This window comes from Cannabis sativa, chromosome 3, assembly GCF_029168945.1.
Source record: "Cannabis sativa cultivar Pink pepper isolate KNU-18-1 chromosome 3, ASM2916894v1, whole genome shotgun sequence".
Classification (NCBI taxonomy): domain Eukaryota; kingdom Viridiplantae; phylum Streptophyta; class Magnoliopsida; order Rosales; family Cannabaceae; genus Cannabis; species Cannabis sativa.
Genome location: NC_083603.1, coordinates 952,180 through 966,024, shown reverse-complemented (window position 1 = coordinate 966,024; position 13,845 = coordinate 952,180). Strand labels below are relative to the sequence as shown.

General features: G+C 30.8%; 3 protein-coding genes across 4 annotated transcripts; 1 reads left to right on the top strand and 2 right to left on the bottom strand.

Moving 5' to 3' along the window:
• Positions 1 to 193: 193 nt before the first annotated feature.
• On the bottom strand, positions 194 to 4,941 carry LOC115711251 (structure-specific endonuclease subunit slx1). Its single transcript, XM_061111420.1, has 5 exons — positions 4,647 to 4,941; positions 4,346 to 4,452; positions 3,126 to 3,246; positions 2,428 to 2,461; positions 194 to 2,307 (listed from the first exon to the last, which is right to left on the bottom strand). The coding sequence occupies exons 1-4, from the start codon at positions 4,832 to 4,834 to the stop codon at positions 2,449 to 2,451; spliced, it is 429 nt and encodes a 142-aa protein (XP_060967403.1). The 5' UTR covers positions 4,835 to 4,941; the 3' UTR covers positions 194 to 2,307; positions 2,428 to 2,448.
• Positions 230 to 1,559, top strand: LOC115711250 (acyl-CoA--sterol O-acyltransferase 1-like). The gene has a single exon (XM_030639586.2). The coding sequence runs from the start codon at positions 230 to 232 to the stop codon at positions 1,352 to 1,354; it is 1,125 nt and encodes a 374-aa protein (XP_030495446.2). The 3' UTR covers positions 1,355 to 1,559.
• A 1,955-nt stretch (positions 4,942 to 6,896) lies between the features above and the next one.
• LOC115709778 (pheophytinase, chloroplastic) lies at positions 6,897 to 10,028 on the bottom strand. Of its 2 annotated transcripts, none has more exons than XM_030637985.2 (6): positions 9,824 to 10,028; positions 8,850 to 9,609; positions 8,013 to 8,239; positions 7,718 to 7,909; positions 7,470 to 7,626; positions 6,897 to 7,265 (listed from the first exon to the last, which is right to left on the bottom strand). In XM_030637985.2, the coding sequence occupies exons 2-6, from the start codon at positions 9,591 to 9,593 to the stop codon at positions 7,026 to 7,028; spliced, it is 1,560 nt and encodes a 519-aa protein (XP_030493845.2). In that variant the 5' UTR covers positions 9,594 to 9,609; positions 9,824 to 10,028; the 3' UTR covers positions 6,897 to 7,025. The 2 variants fall into 2 exon arrangements, with proteins under 2 accessions (XP_030493845.2, XP_030493846.2); XM_030637986.2 differs by having other exon boundaries at positions 8,850 to 9,643; positions 9,824 to 9,978.
• Between the last annotated feature and the right edge of the window lie 3,817 nt (positions 10,029 to 13,845).

Sequence of the window (13,845 nt, the reverse complement as noted above, 5' to 3'; positions counted from 1 at the left end):
AGAAATACCGAATAAATATAATTGATTTTATTTTATTTTTTTGCTGAAAAAAAATAGAACCACATCTTGTGTTAGAAAAAGTTAATATACAATTCAAAACATGCTTTCATCTTTTTTGAAAAAAATATCATCTTGGATAGCTGTCAAAAAGAATAAAATTTGATATAAAGGCAAAAGTCAAATCTTGGAAATTAGATCTAAAAATCAAGAAAGAAGAAAGAGAGAGCAAATGGAAGAAGAGCTTAGCAACTTAATCAAAGTATGGCTAACAGTTTTCATATCCTTGTGTTATTGCTACACAACAAGTAAAATTGTATCAAAAGGTCTTCAAAGACTGGTTTTGTTACTCCCAATAGTATGTCTCTTTCTCTATCTTCCTCTCAATCTTTCTTCTGTGACTTTTACTGGTTTGACTGCATTTTTCATTGCTTGGCTTGCCAATTTCAAGCTCTTACTTTTCGCTTTCGATAAGGGCCCTTTGGCATCATCTGATCATCACCATTCTCTTGGGATTTTTGTGGCCCTTGCTTGTCTTCCGATCAAGATTCAACAGAACAAACCTCCATTGAAAAAACCAGAAGAATCCGAATACAGAGAATGCCAAACACCATCGAAATCTTATGTAAATGGCCATAACAAGGAAAACCCTTCTGTCAAAACGCCTGATAAAGGCCGAGTTTCTCTTCTAAATTATGCCATAAAAGCAGTTTTATTGGCTTTGGTTATAAAGGTCTATGACTACATTGACTACATCCATCCAAAGGTCATGTGGATTCTTTACTGCTTTCACATATACTTCTTCCTTGAGCTGGTCTTAGCTGTAATGGCTGCCTTGGCTCGAGTTCTTTTGGGACTTGAGCTCGAGCCACAGTTCAACGAGCCGCTTCTCTCTTCCTCGCTCCAAGACTTTTGGGGTAAAAGATGGAACCTTATGGTCACCAACATCCTACGACCGAGTGTATATGAACCAACCCTTAACTTGTTCAAGAATTTCCTTGGTCGTGAGTGGGCATCAATCCCAGCTGTTATGGCTACCTTCATGGTGTCTGCTCTAATGCACGAGCTAGTGTTTTACTACTTAGGGCGGCTGATGCCCAATTGGAAGATCACCGCCTTCTTTGTTCTCCACGGACTGTGTTTGACAGTTGAGATTGTTTTGAAGAAGGCTGTGGCAGGGAGGTTTCAGCTACCGAGACTGATCTCAAGAGCATTAACAGTTGTATTCGTTTTCAGTACCTGTTTTTGGCTGTTTCTTCCTCAGCTCCTTCGGTTTCATGCTAATGTTAAAATGTTCGAGGAGTGTGCAGCAGTGAGTGCCTTCTTGAGGAATATCATTCAATCATTTACTCACTGAATCTTTCCAATCATTAGTCTTCAGGTAATAAATTAGTAATCAAAAAACAAGAGAGTTTGAGAGGTTATTTATATCTCTACTACTGAGTTTGTTTTTCTGTTATCATCTTTTTCATAATTGGAAGGAGATGTTCTTGAGAAAGCTCTAACTAAATGTAGATCACATTGACCGAACTACTATAACTCGTTGCGTGTTCTTCGTGCAAGCATTTGTGTTTTACTTTCTGTTTTGGATCTTAGCTTACATTGTTTGATCTTGATTTAGCTAAAGCAAATAGGATTAGAGTAAAAGAGACCAGAATTAACAACAACATAAGCAGAACTGCATTAGAAAAATTCATAAAATGACAAAATGGAATAGTAAATATAATCCAATCAGTAGATAAAATTAGCATTCAATTATAGAAATCAATATTAAATGAACACAATCTTTCTTGTGGTCACTGTCAGAGTATAAATAATTCTACAATAAATATCAAACTAACATTGTGGACACTTGAACATACAACAAATTATAATCTTTCTATCCTATTTATATTTTGGAAAACTTTTACAAAAATACTGATACAGATTTTTTTTTAAAAATACTGTGTTTTTATAAAACACCAGTGGAACACAAAGCAGAACAACTAAAAACAACAGTGGAACAACTAAAAAACAACCATAGAACAACAGTAAAAACTTAACACAGTACATAGTATAAAACTTACACAGTATTTTTGAAAAAAAATTCAACCCCACAGTTAAAAGGTAAAAAAATTAGACATTTCAATATGTGGTGCAAATAATTCTATATTTTTCTATCCTATAAAAATAAATTTTTTTGCTACCCCTAACATTTACCGCTGGCTCCGAGTTCATATTATATATTTCCCATTTTCGGTCTGTGAGCATTAACAGTTGTATTTGTTTTCAGTACCTGTTTTTTGCTCTTTCTGCCTCAGCTCCTTCCGTTTCGTGCTGATGTTAGAATTTTCAGAGTGTGCAGCAGTGAGTACCTTCTTGAGGAAAATCATTCAATCTGTTATCAGTTTCTGGTCCTAATTTTTATGATAGAGGCCTAATTTTATCGAGGTTCTTCGTAGAGTTTCTAATTCATTTGCAGTATCTACAAATTATTGTTACATATCACACCATCAATATAAACACCAGGGTGTTCAATCAGCAGTGCTATAATGGAAATACAAGAGAGTTTGAGAGGTTCTCTATAATCATCTTCTTCATAGTAGATCACATTGACCGAACTGTTATAAATCGTTGTGTGTTCTTCGTGCAAGCATTTGTGTTTTACTTTCTGTTTTGGATCTTAGCTACATTGTTCGATCTTGATCTTGCTAAGGTTGGTGTTTAAAGTGTGAGTAGGATTATTGAGTTCTTCATTTATATTTATCATGAAAGATAAGCAGAAAAATTCATAATGACAAAATAAAATAATAAAGATAATCCAAATAATTGCTAATTTATATGTTGAAGCCTAAATAATGCCTTGAAAACATTATTAACTGAAAAGATTCAATTATGAAAATCAATATTAAATGAACACAACCATTCTTGTGGTCACTAACAGAGGAGAAATAATGGCACAATAAATAGCCTTTATTCATTTTAGATTTGAGTATTGTCATATCAAATTGACATTGCTCTTAATAACACAATGTGGACACTTGAACATACAACAATTTATGACAACATATCAGACAAGGTTCAAATGCCAGTTAATTTCTAAGTTACTGCAATCGAAAAAAGTTTCAACTTTATTCAAAGCTGCTTGCCTGTGTTGTAACAAACGAAGTGAACTATCTTCCATTGTTTGCTTTTCCTCTCCTCCATTGTTTTCCTTTTTGCGAGGCAACTTTCGAGAGAAAATTTTCCATTTTGATTCGAACTCCGAAGCTGCAAATCGATAAAAGACATGAGTATCATCAAATCACACACTACAATCCATTGTGAACCTCAACTATTCACACTGCTGATGAATCAAATTACTTGTTTGCTTGCTTAGAATGTTATACAACTTATCTTATTAATCAAGACTGGTTTTTTTACCTCTATTTCCACAGACATGTTCTTGACCCAAGTGGGTTTTAGCTCACATGATCATCAATGTGATTTGTCATAGTTTTCATGTCCCCAAATAATGGGACTGGATTGGTTCAGATTTTCAATTTTTTCAAACCAAATCATTATTACGGTATTTAAAAATTTTAAAATCAAACTAGACTAATTAAATGCTCAAATTGAACCTCACCAATCCACTTAAGAACGAATTGGTTTAGTTTGAAACTACGGTTTGTATTTCGTAATTGTTCTAATCTTTATTTTTAAGTAATTGTTTTTTTTTTACTTTTCAAAGTTTATATACATAGATAACAATATAAGGAAATTCCGGAACAATATTAAATCAATATAAATATTTTGCCTAAGATTGTTCTCAAATATCAAAATATTTAATAAAATAAAAAACATATTAAGTATATAAAAGATTTAGGTGTTTGATTTAATTTGAATGGTTGGCTAGAATTATAAAACCGTGACCGAATCAAAAAATTATAAACGTTGTTAACTATTGACAACAGATTTATTTAGTTTGGTCTAAAATGATTCGGTCCGCATAAGTTAGGATTTTGAACCATAAATTGCGCATTGTATTAATAGCCCTATGTACTAGAGAATTGATAAAAGGTACTATTGGTGCTTAGTACCTTTCTTGATGTCATACCACTATTAGTGTAATTAAGTAGCACGTCTCATATAACTTAATAAAATAACTTTTAGAGAATATAGCTAACTAATCATAACATGATACCTATAGAAGGTGTTGTGCGTGAATGCTCTATGTAGTATTAGACATGTTTTTTTTTCTAGAAATTTGAGCTTGATGTAACTATTATCATGGGTTATGACCAAGAAGATAATAAGACAAAATTAAATTCAATTACCTTTAGAAATTTAACATAAGAAAAAGCTATGGTTGTCTAAATCAATGAATCACCTTCACTTTGGTCTTTGAAACCTTCAATTAAGCAAGCAGAAATCCATGGCCTTCCAGATCTGGTTGCTTTTGCTCCTCCTTTAAGCTCACCATTATGTTGTTTCAATCTATTTCAAAAAAGAGTTTCAATTAAACTAACAATTTTCAGAAAAAAATAGAAACTTTATCAACAAAGATAAGAACTTTCAGCTCAAACCCATCAAATTAAACAAACCCACAAAAAAGAAGAAGAAATTGATAACAATTAATGGTTTAGTAACTAAATCAAAAGAACCCCAATTGAGTATTTGAATGAAATTACCGGCGAGAGAAGCAGGTGGTGACGCCGACGTAGGTCTTGATAGGGGTATTTGTGGAAATGATGAGATAGACAGACCATGGTTTTGGTTCTGATTTGATCGATGATGAAGATGATGGGTTTGTGGAGATGGGTTTGGGTTTTGAAGAAGGCTTGATTGAAGGGAATAAGGTTGAAAGCCTTGTCGTCATGATTGGAGATCGGATTATTGATTTAGATCCATTTTTGGTATCAAAGTACAAAGCTTCATAGTTTTGAATTTCTGGGTTTATATATGACCTTATAAATAAATTATCAAAAAATAATTTATCATAAGAAATTTGTAAATACCATTTGAAAAAAAAGCTAATTTGAAAATTCTTCCATTTAAAATTTTTTATCTAATTTTATTTATTTTTACTAATACAAACAATTGTTTACGTACTAAATAGTGTTTCTTAAACTTTAATATCTATTTTTTTTTAATAAAACTTTAATATCTATTAAAATCTCTCATCTTCATTTTTTATTTAAGTTAGACTTTCATTAATAAAACTAAACGAAAATACTTCAATTCAATAATTTCAATAATTTAAAATTTTTTTGAAAAACTAAAAATTTCAAAACACATAATTTAATACTTGTTAATATTAGGTTAAAAATCCTAATTAACTTTCAAAGTAATTATTTTAAATTTAGTAAATTATTAAAAATATAATAAAATTAATAAATATTTCTTATAATTACAGTATCTACTATCTAATAATAAAAATGAAGGGAAATACCTTATATACGATTTTTTAATTAATTTTTTTTCAAAAAAAAAATTACTGTTTGAAATGCTCTGGTAGTTTCTATGTAGGTTGTTATACAAATTTTAGTTACAATTTAGATTGTTCTATTAGTTACAATAAATATTTTTATGTAAAATTATGTGAAAATAAAAAAAAAATATTTTGAAGTATAAAATTAAAAAAAACTCCTAAAAATTATATATAATTTTTCCACATGAAATTCTCTATAAGGTAGGGGTGAGCATAAAATCCAGATTATTGAAAAAACCGTTCAAACCGACCTACTGAACACTGTTGGAATCGAAATTGACGAACCCGAAAACCAAAAAAACAGCTAACGGTTAAAACCGCCATTGAACGGTTGGTTTTTTTTAAGTAATAAACCGACCGAAAAAACTGAAACTGACCGTTATACATATATATATTAATTTATTAAGTTTTTTTTTTCATGTATTATAGTTACTAATAATATATAAAAATAATATATTACTTTTTATTAATATTTAAGTTAAAAAAAATAAGATAATTAGTTTTTGAACAATTAAATTATTTGTTTGTAGTTGTAAAATGTAAAATAATGTATTTATAGAAAAAAATTGGATCATATTTTTTTTTTTAAAAAAAGTTCGATTTGGGCGGTTTAAACCGACCAAACCGAGGTTCAAAACGGTCGGTTTTAAGATAGGTTTGGATTGGTCGGTTGGTTTTCGGATTGCACAAATCCAAACCGAAAATCGAATTTTGAATTTTTATATAGAAAAAATTGACCAGACCGACCGATACTCAGCCCTACTATAAGTTCAAAATCAAATACTTTTATAGTTCATAAATATAATTGAAGTACAAATTTAAGTTATTCAATTCATTATTAAACTTTTATTTATGTATTTATTTTTTTGTTTACTCTTACACTATATTAGATTAATATTATATTAGTGTTATATTAATAAATTATTTTTAAAAAATAGCAAACTAAAAATGAATATTTACAGCAATTTTTATATTTTAAAAAGAACTTTCAAAACAGAAAAAATTCAAACAAAACTCCAAAAAATCATAATTTAAAATATATTTATGTTCATTTTATCAAACATTCAACAAATTCAATAACTCATGCATTTGCTATTTTGTTTGGTAGCAAAAATTGAGAATTAATAAAGTTGATTACCTATATAATAATAATAATAATAATAATAATAATAATTTTTTCAGCTGTTCAACTACTTCTAGTTTTGGTTTATCCAAAATAAAATAATAATAAAAATCTACATCTAGAAATATTGACCCTTTCTAGTTTTGAAATATTGATAGAACGTTTTTAGTAATCAATTAAATTTTAGCATTTTTTCCAAACAAAGGATTAAAATTAACTTTTTTTGCTTCTGAATGAATTTGCTTTACATTATTATACATACATTAGTCTTTCAGTATGAACTTCCTCTATTTTAGATGTAAGCATGATCCTAATTAGAGCAAATTCTTTGAGAAAATTTAGACATGTTAATTCAAAACTAAACATGTATTACACAACTAAATGATTTATCCAATATAATAATGAATTAGTGAATAGTGTTACATCTAAAAATTTACAGCATCTACTTGGCTACTGCTAAGATTTAAATTTCAAGTCTCCCAAATGTGCTCTGATATAAGAACTTATCCAGTTCCAAAGTGTGATATTGGAACCGAAGAACCGCACGTTTACTTCCTTCTTCGATCCATCTCTCGGGAATTCCAACTCCCGAGCAATGTTAAAGTCCGTACTTTCAAATTCTTCGAGCAAAGGTAGTGTCACCGAGCCTTGTGACTCTACGTTCTTGATCCACCCGCGTAACAATAAATTTACAACCTGTTCGGGCAATGGCAGCTAATAAGTATACCCACATAAGAGTAAGACTGGTTTCGAAAGCTAATAAGCATTAAATTTAAAATTAATTGGCAACAAGAAGAGTAGCCGATACATCTTAAATATGGTATTAAATTTCCACATATTATCGATGTAAGACTCTCTAACAGGCTAAGACAAGTACAAAATCGGTGAGAAGTTGCTTACCTCGGGAACTTCATCGTGAGGGCAGTGACCGGCTGGGCTAATCTCGTAATAAGGAGCTTCGGGTACTTGGCGTTTCACCTCAAGGCCCCAAACTGGCCTAACCCAAGGATCTTCTTTCCCATACATGAGACAGATTGGTATGTTGTTCAATTGACATCTGCAAATAAAAAATGAAAATGTTTCCTTAAATTTCAACATAAAAAAGAGATACAACATCTCGACGTAGACAACAATGGTACTACACTCACTTAGATAAGGCGTCTTGAAACGAGAGTTGTCCCTGAGGAGCAAACATAATCGAGGCCAATGATGCAGCTGCAGCCGGATGCTCTGTCGTTTCAAGTATTCTCGAAAACACTTTGTCTACATTTGTTGAATGATCTGCATACACTTGCTTGAGAATCTCTGCAATGCTATTTGGATCGCTTATTTTCTGCCAACTGAAAATCAATAGAACATAAACTCGAGAACAAAATTTACTCGACGAACATAAACAATAAGAGGAAAGAATTCACGAATGGTTTAACCGAATAGGAAACTTACAGAATTTCTGTGAGCTTTCTAACGCGTGCTGGGATAGGAAATGTTCCGGCCCATGGGAAGAACTTAGCTACTCTAGGAGACCTCATCGGGTTTGGTAAAAAGCCCCAAAAAGGGGTAGCATTGAGTAATGTAACACCCTTAACTAGGTGAGGATAGGTAGCTGCAAAATACAAGGCGACATATCCTCCTAACGAGTTCCCGACAAGATAAACCGGTTCTCCAATGACCTGTAACAGCAGATAATTCAATCAAATTCCTTCTTCATGTAGCTAAATATTCTATAGAAAAACAATGCTACATATTTTTGTTCAATTATAACAAAGAGTTCTTTGCCCCTTAAAACCACTAATTGGTCAGATTTTACAAAAAAATTGATTCTCTAATGATTATAACAAATAATTCAATCAATTAATCTGCGACACATATTTTCTCAAGACTAGCTAAGATTTTTCCACTTAAATTTTGACAAGAACGGAATTGTGCCCTCCGGTTATAGGCTGTTATAAATTCTATCGAACTATTGAGATTGTTGGATTTAAGGATTTCTGTTCAATTTTACTAACAAGCATCTAACATGGACGAAAATTCGAAAGACACAATTTCGAACATGGACAATTACAACATTAAGTATCCCTTGCTAAAATTGAACAAAAATCCTTAAATCCAACAAGCTCAATAGTTTGGAAGAAATTTTTAACGGCTTGAAAAGTTAAGAAAACACGAAAATATCCTAATTATTCTTTCTCCAACTATATCAAAACATGAAAGGAATATAACAGAGTATTTTGATATTAAAAGCCACTAATTAGTCAAACTGAGGAATGTTTTTATACAAACCTGTTCAATGAAACAACGAACTTGATCTCTCCACAAATCAATAGAGTAAACAAGCTCACTTGCCCAAGGCTCAGTTTCATCTCCAAAACCCCAAGGAAAATCTGTCCCAATAAAATCATCTCCTTCCTTAGACAAAGGAGCAGGATCTTCAAATGGCAAGGACATACCTTGACCAAGAAAATCGATTGCCCAAACTCGATAATCGCGTCCCAAATCCTTTAACTGCTTCTCATAATGAAAAGAACCAACACCAAAACCAGGAAGAAACAACACTGGTGGTGAGCTCACATTCTCACTCCCTGCTTTATCATAATGGACATTAAATTTAGGCTTCCATTCCCAAAAACAGCTAGTGATTTCGGCTGCGGTTTCAGCATTGGATTCATCTGGTAATCCAGGGATCAAAACCTTAGTAACTGATTTCCCAGTTCCTGAAAGCTGTCTTGCTTCTTCTTCATCACCAATTACATAACCATCAGAGCCACCACTCAAGACCTTAGTATCAACATGTTTTTTGGGGTTCAATAGGGAGTTTTCTGACCCAAAACTTTCTTTTCTATTAGGGTTTCCCAAGAACTTGTAAAATCCCAAATATCCATTTTCAGAATCAAGTTGGGAACAAAAAATTCTGGGTCTTTTTGAAGATGGAATCTTAGGTTGAAAACTTGAGCTTTTAATAACTAAATTCCAGTTCAAATTCACAACATGACAACATGGTGAAGAACTGTAAGAGAGAATTTCCATCACTAGAATCTTCAATCTGTTAAAATAAAGAAAATTAAAGCTCCAATTTTCTGGGAAACCAAACAAAGCTTAAATCCCAGAAACAAAAATTAGTCTTTAACAATTTTGAGCCAACCCAATCTTAAAATTTACACTCAGAACAAATAAAGATCAAAAGTTATCATTTTGAGAACATCCAAAACTATGAACAAGATTATAAAAATAGAAGATTTGTTTAAAGATATTATTACCTTTAATCTTGGGAGAGAAGTGTCATTAGATTCCAGTTCCTCCGAGTATTAAGGAGAAAGATTCTTAAGAAATCTAGAATGTGAAAGAAAAAGGAAGTTTCAGTTGCTTCAAAGTTTGGTCTTCCTTCCAAAGCCAAGAATTTTCATTATATTTTTTATTAAATAAAGTTTTTTTTTTTCTTTTTGAAGTTTTTATTAATGTAATTATATTTATTAGTAGAGTGTAATTTTAAATCTCTTATTATAATTTTTTTAATTAATTTTTGTGTTTAAAAATATATATCAATTTTTTTTTAATTTCTTTTATAGTAGTGTTAGTTATACTCACAAATGAGTTTTACAATTTTTTTAAAACAATTAAATAATTTATAATAGTAAGAATAAGTTTTTAATTTTTTGAAGGCACTTAAATTTATCAAGTAACTGTTATGAAAAAAAAAAGAAATTAATTTCAAATGTAATGATTAATTCATAGATTGTAATAGAAAATTATAATTTCTAGTTCTTTTGCTTTGAGTACTTGTACATTATCCTCTAAAAGCTTGTACTTTGGGGCCAAAAAAATATTAGGGAAATTCTACAATGCATCCTCTTAAAATAGATACATTGATGCATCTTTATCTGTTTTAGCACCCGAAATAATTTTTTAGTCAAATTTTTTCTCATGGTCATGTACGTTCTAGTTATTTAAGACATCCTGCAAAATTTTAAGAAATTTGGAAAAGTTTAACATGCCGAAAACTACGTTCAAACAGTGTATTACACGCGTGACTGTTTTATTTTATATGCGTGCAAAATAGACTGTTTGAACATTGTTTTCTATATTATAAATTATTCGGAATATTTCAAAATTTTGTAGGTTATCTTAAATAACTATAACTATAAACACTATTATGAAAAAAAAAATATTAAAGTATGTAATTTCAAACCTTAAAGATTAATTTATAGATTGCAATAGAAAATTATGATTTCTAGTTCTTTTACTTTGAGTACTTCTACATTATGCTCTAAAAGCTTGTACTTTGGGACCAAAAAACATTATAATAAGTTAGATTTTTCAAGTTAATAGCTTGTTGAGAAGTACAGGTGTAGAGCAATGATTGGTGAGTATGAATCCAAAGAAGGCATTAATTCTATCCTATCCCACGTGCTGCAACAATAATTGAACATGTGGCAGGTTGTAGAGTGTTTAATTAAGATGGTTAAATTGAACACGTTTTATAGATGTGAAAGGAAAATGAGAGAAAATATTGAAAATGTTTTTGTTTGTTTGTTTGTTATTATTAAGTTTGAGTTGAGTTTTGTTGTTGTTAGACAAAATTATTAGTGATTGTCTTTGGTTACTCTCTACACACGCTAACTCTAGTTGTTCGTTGAAAATTGGAACTGATATTTTGGCATAATCACTCAGATTAAAATATAATTTTTTTTTAAAAAAATTATTTTATAAGAAAAATAATATAAGGTACGTGATTATCACATTATAGTAACTAGTTACCCTTTTAATTGCCATAAAGATACATGGTTACTTTTATTTAGTTTTTCTATATTTTTTAACTTTTTATTTAATTGTCTCATAAAGTAACCTTATTTAAAAAAACTATATTTTATATAAAAAGTATAAAAATCCTTAAAAATAATTTCTTCTATAAAATTTGCTATTATTTTAAATTTTATATGTAATATGGTAATCTTGAAAACAAAAGTTGAAAGCTTGTACTTAAAAGAAATGACATTTTTAAAACTTGGGAGCCTTAGGATCTTGTACACATTTGCTTCTCAGCAACATATTATTTGATAAATTGTAGACATGGTAGACCTTTTCAACAAAAAGGACCTTGAATCAGGATTAATTGCGATGTTAAAGTGGGGAATAGGTGGATGAGTGTTGTAGCTTTGGCTCAAGACCATGCGAGAATTGTTTTGTGGGTTGCTTCAAAGAGTTTTGCCTATTTTGTTCCCTTGATTGGAGAAGTTGAAGCTTGTCTGTTAGGGCTTCATAAGGCAACAGCGTGGAAACACTGTTTTACTATTATCGAGAGCAATTCAGAGATTGTTATCAAAATTTTGATAAGAACTACCTTCAACTGGCATATTGATAACTATGTTTTAATTTGTAATAGACTCTCCCGTAGTTTTTTGGGTTGTAATTTTGTTTTTTTCCCTTTAGATAAAGTGAAGCGCGCAAAGAGCGTCACCTTCTACCCAACTAGTGGAAGTATCCACCATTTTTGTCTGTTAAGTTTATTTTGAGATTTTGTAATTTTACTGCTCACAATATTACTAGGTTGGTTATTACCAAAAACCTTACAGGTATAGTTGATGTGCCAACTATCCCTGCAAATATTACCTGTAATAGTTAGGAGGTCTAATTTTGATTTCAATAAACACTTCCTTTCAAGAAAAAAAAAGTTGCAACTTCATTACTAGTGATCATCAGAAGAGAAATAAGCTTTTGAAACTAGAGTTGTTAAGTGTGTCTTTGTTTCCTATTTTATACTTTTGAAAATGGCAAACAAAAAATTATTGTATGCAAAAAATGCTAAAATAAGATGTTATATTGTTATTGGTTCAATATATTATTAAATTCACTAATTACTATAAAGAAATATTACTAACTTTTCGTAAGAGGCCTTCTGGTGATGATGCTATAAATAGACATGCATAAATCAACTTTGGAATAGATTGAAAAGTACCATTCCAACATTTTGTTTGCAATTTAAGCATGGTAAAACTAGTTAGCACCACAAAATCTTGAACCAAAAAATACTATAATTAATTAGTAGTGAATCCATGACAATATATTTACAGGACAAAGCTTAGAATTATTGAATCCTAGCTCAATAGAAGCCACTGACTAATACAGAGTTGTTGTGGTACCAAAACCCTGTCCATTAGAATACATAATAATGATTACAATCAATATAGAAATATATCATTGATATTATAATCATATTTGTACCTATTAACTGTAACTGCAGCAAGCATTGTATGATTCCAAACTTTGAATTGAAAGAGTTACAATACAAAAGGGAATAAAACTTGAATTGCAACAGTCATCTTTGGCCTTGGTCTTCATCTAAGTATGGATGTGATTGAATATTTAGATTTTCAATGCCAGAAACTATGGACTGGTCCTCCTCAATTTCCCTATGGAGTCGCGGTGTTAGCCAAGGACAATAGTTGATTATTAGAGAAAGAAGAGAGGTAGGTGGTCTTGGAAAGAAAACTAGGTTGACACAGAACAAAATTTCCAACTTCTTGAGGTTTTGAATAGCTTTTGAGTCTAAGGCCTTAAGGTTTTCACAACTGTAAATGACGATTTTCTTTAGACTTGTAGAAATGTCTCCTGTCCTTCACATTTAGATATTGTTATATTTCCATCTGTTGTTGCTCCTTGGAAGTAAAGGCAGTAGTTGGTCACAGATCACGAGCTTTCTCAACGACGGGAGGGAATCAGGCAACAAAACTTTGAGCTTTGGACAATCTCTCATTAATAAACAACCACTCGCGGAGCTCCGGCATCAATTCCAAATGCAAACTCTCCAAACAACTAAATGGTATTAATGATGTATCAGAATTATTTGAATAGAACTCTGTACCTATTCTCAACAGGCTTGGAAAATCTTAAACTTTTATGTATTTATTTCATTATTTTAAAAATAAATTTTAAGTTGTTAATTAATATACTTGATAGTAAGGTAAATTAGATGTAAAATAAGTTCCACTAGTAATTACACTCAAGTGTTCTACTACACTAGAAATGATCGATGTTACATGTATTCATAATACCACAAACCCTTGAAAATGGTTCATCGAACCAATAACAGACCTAAAACGATTAAGTAATTGGTGTGTGAAGGAGAGTAATGAGGGGCAGCGAGACCATGGTGAACATGGTGTCGAAGCTTACCACCATCTTTAACTAGATATGTCGGATTCTATTATCAAGTTAAGTTTAACAAATTGTAAGAAAATTTCAGTACTCTGATTTACAATATTTTGAGATTGATAGGTGTAAT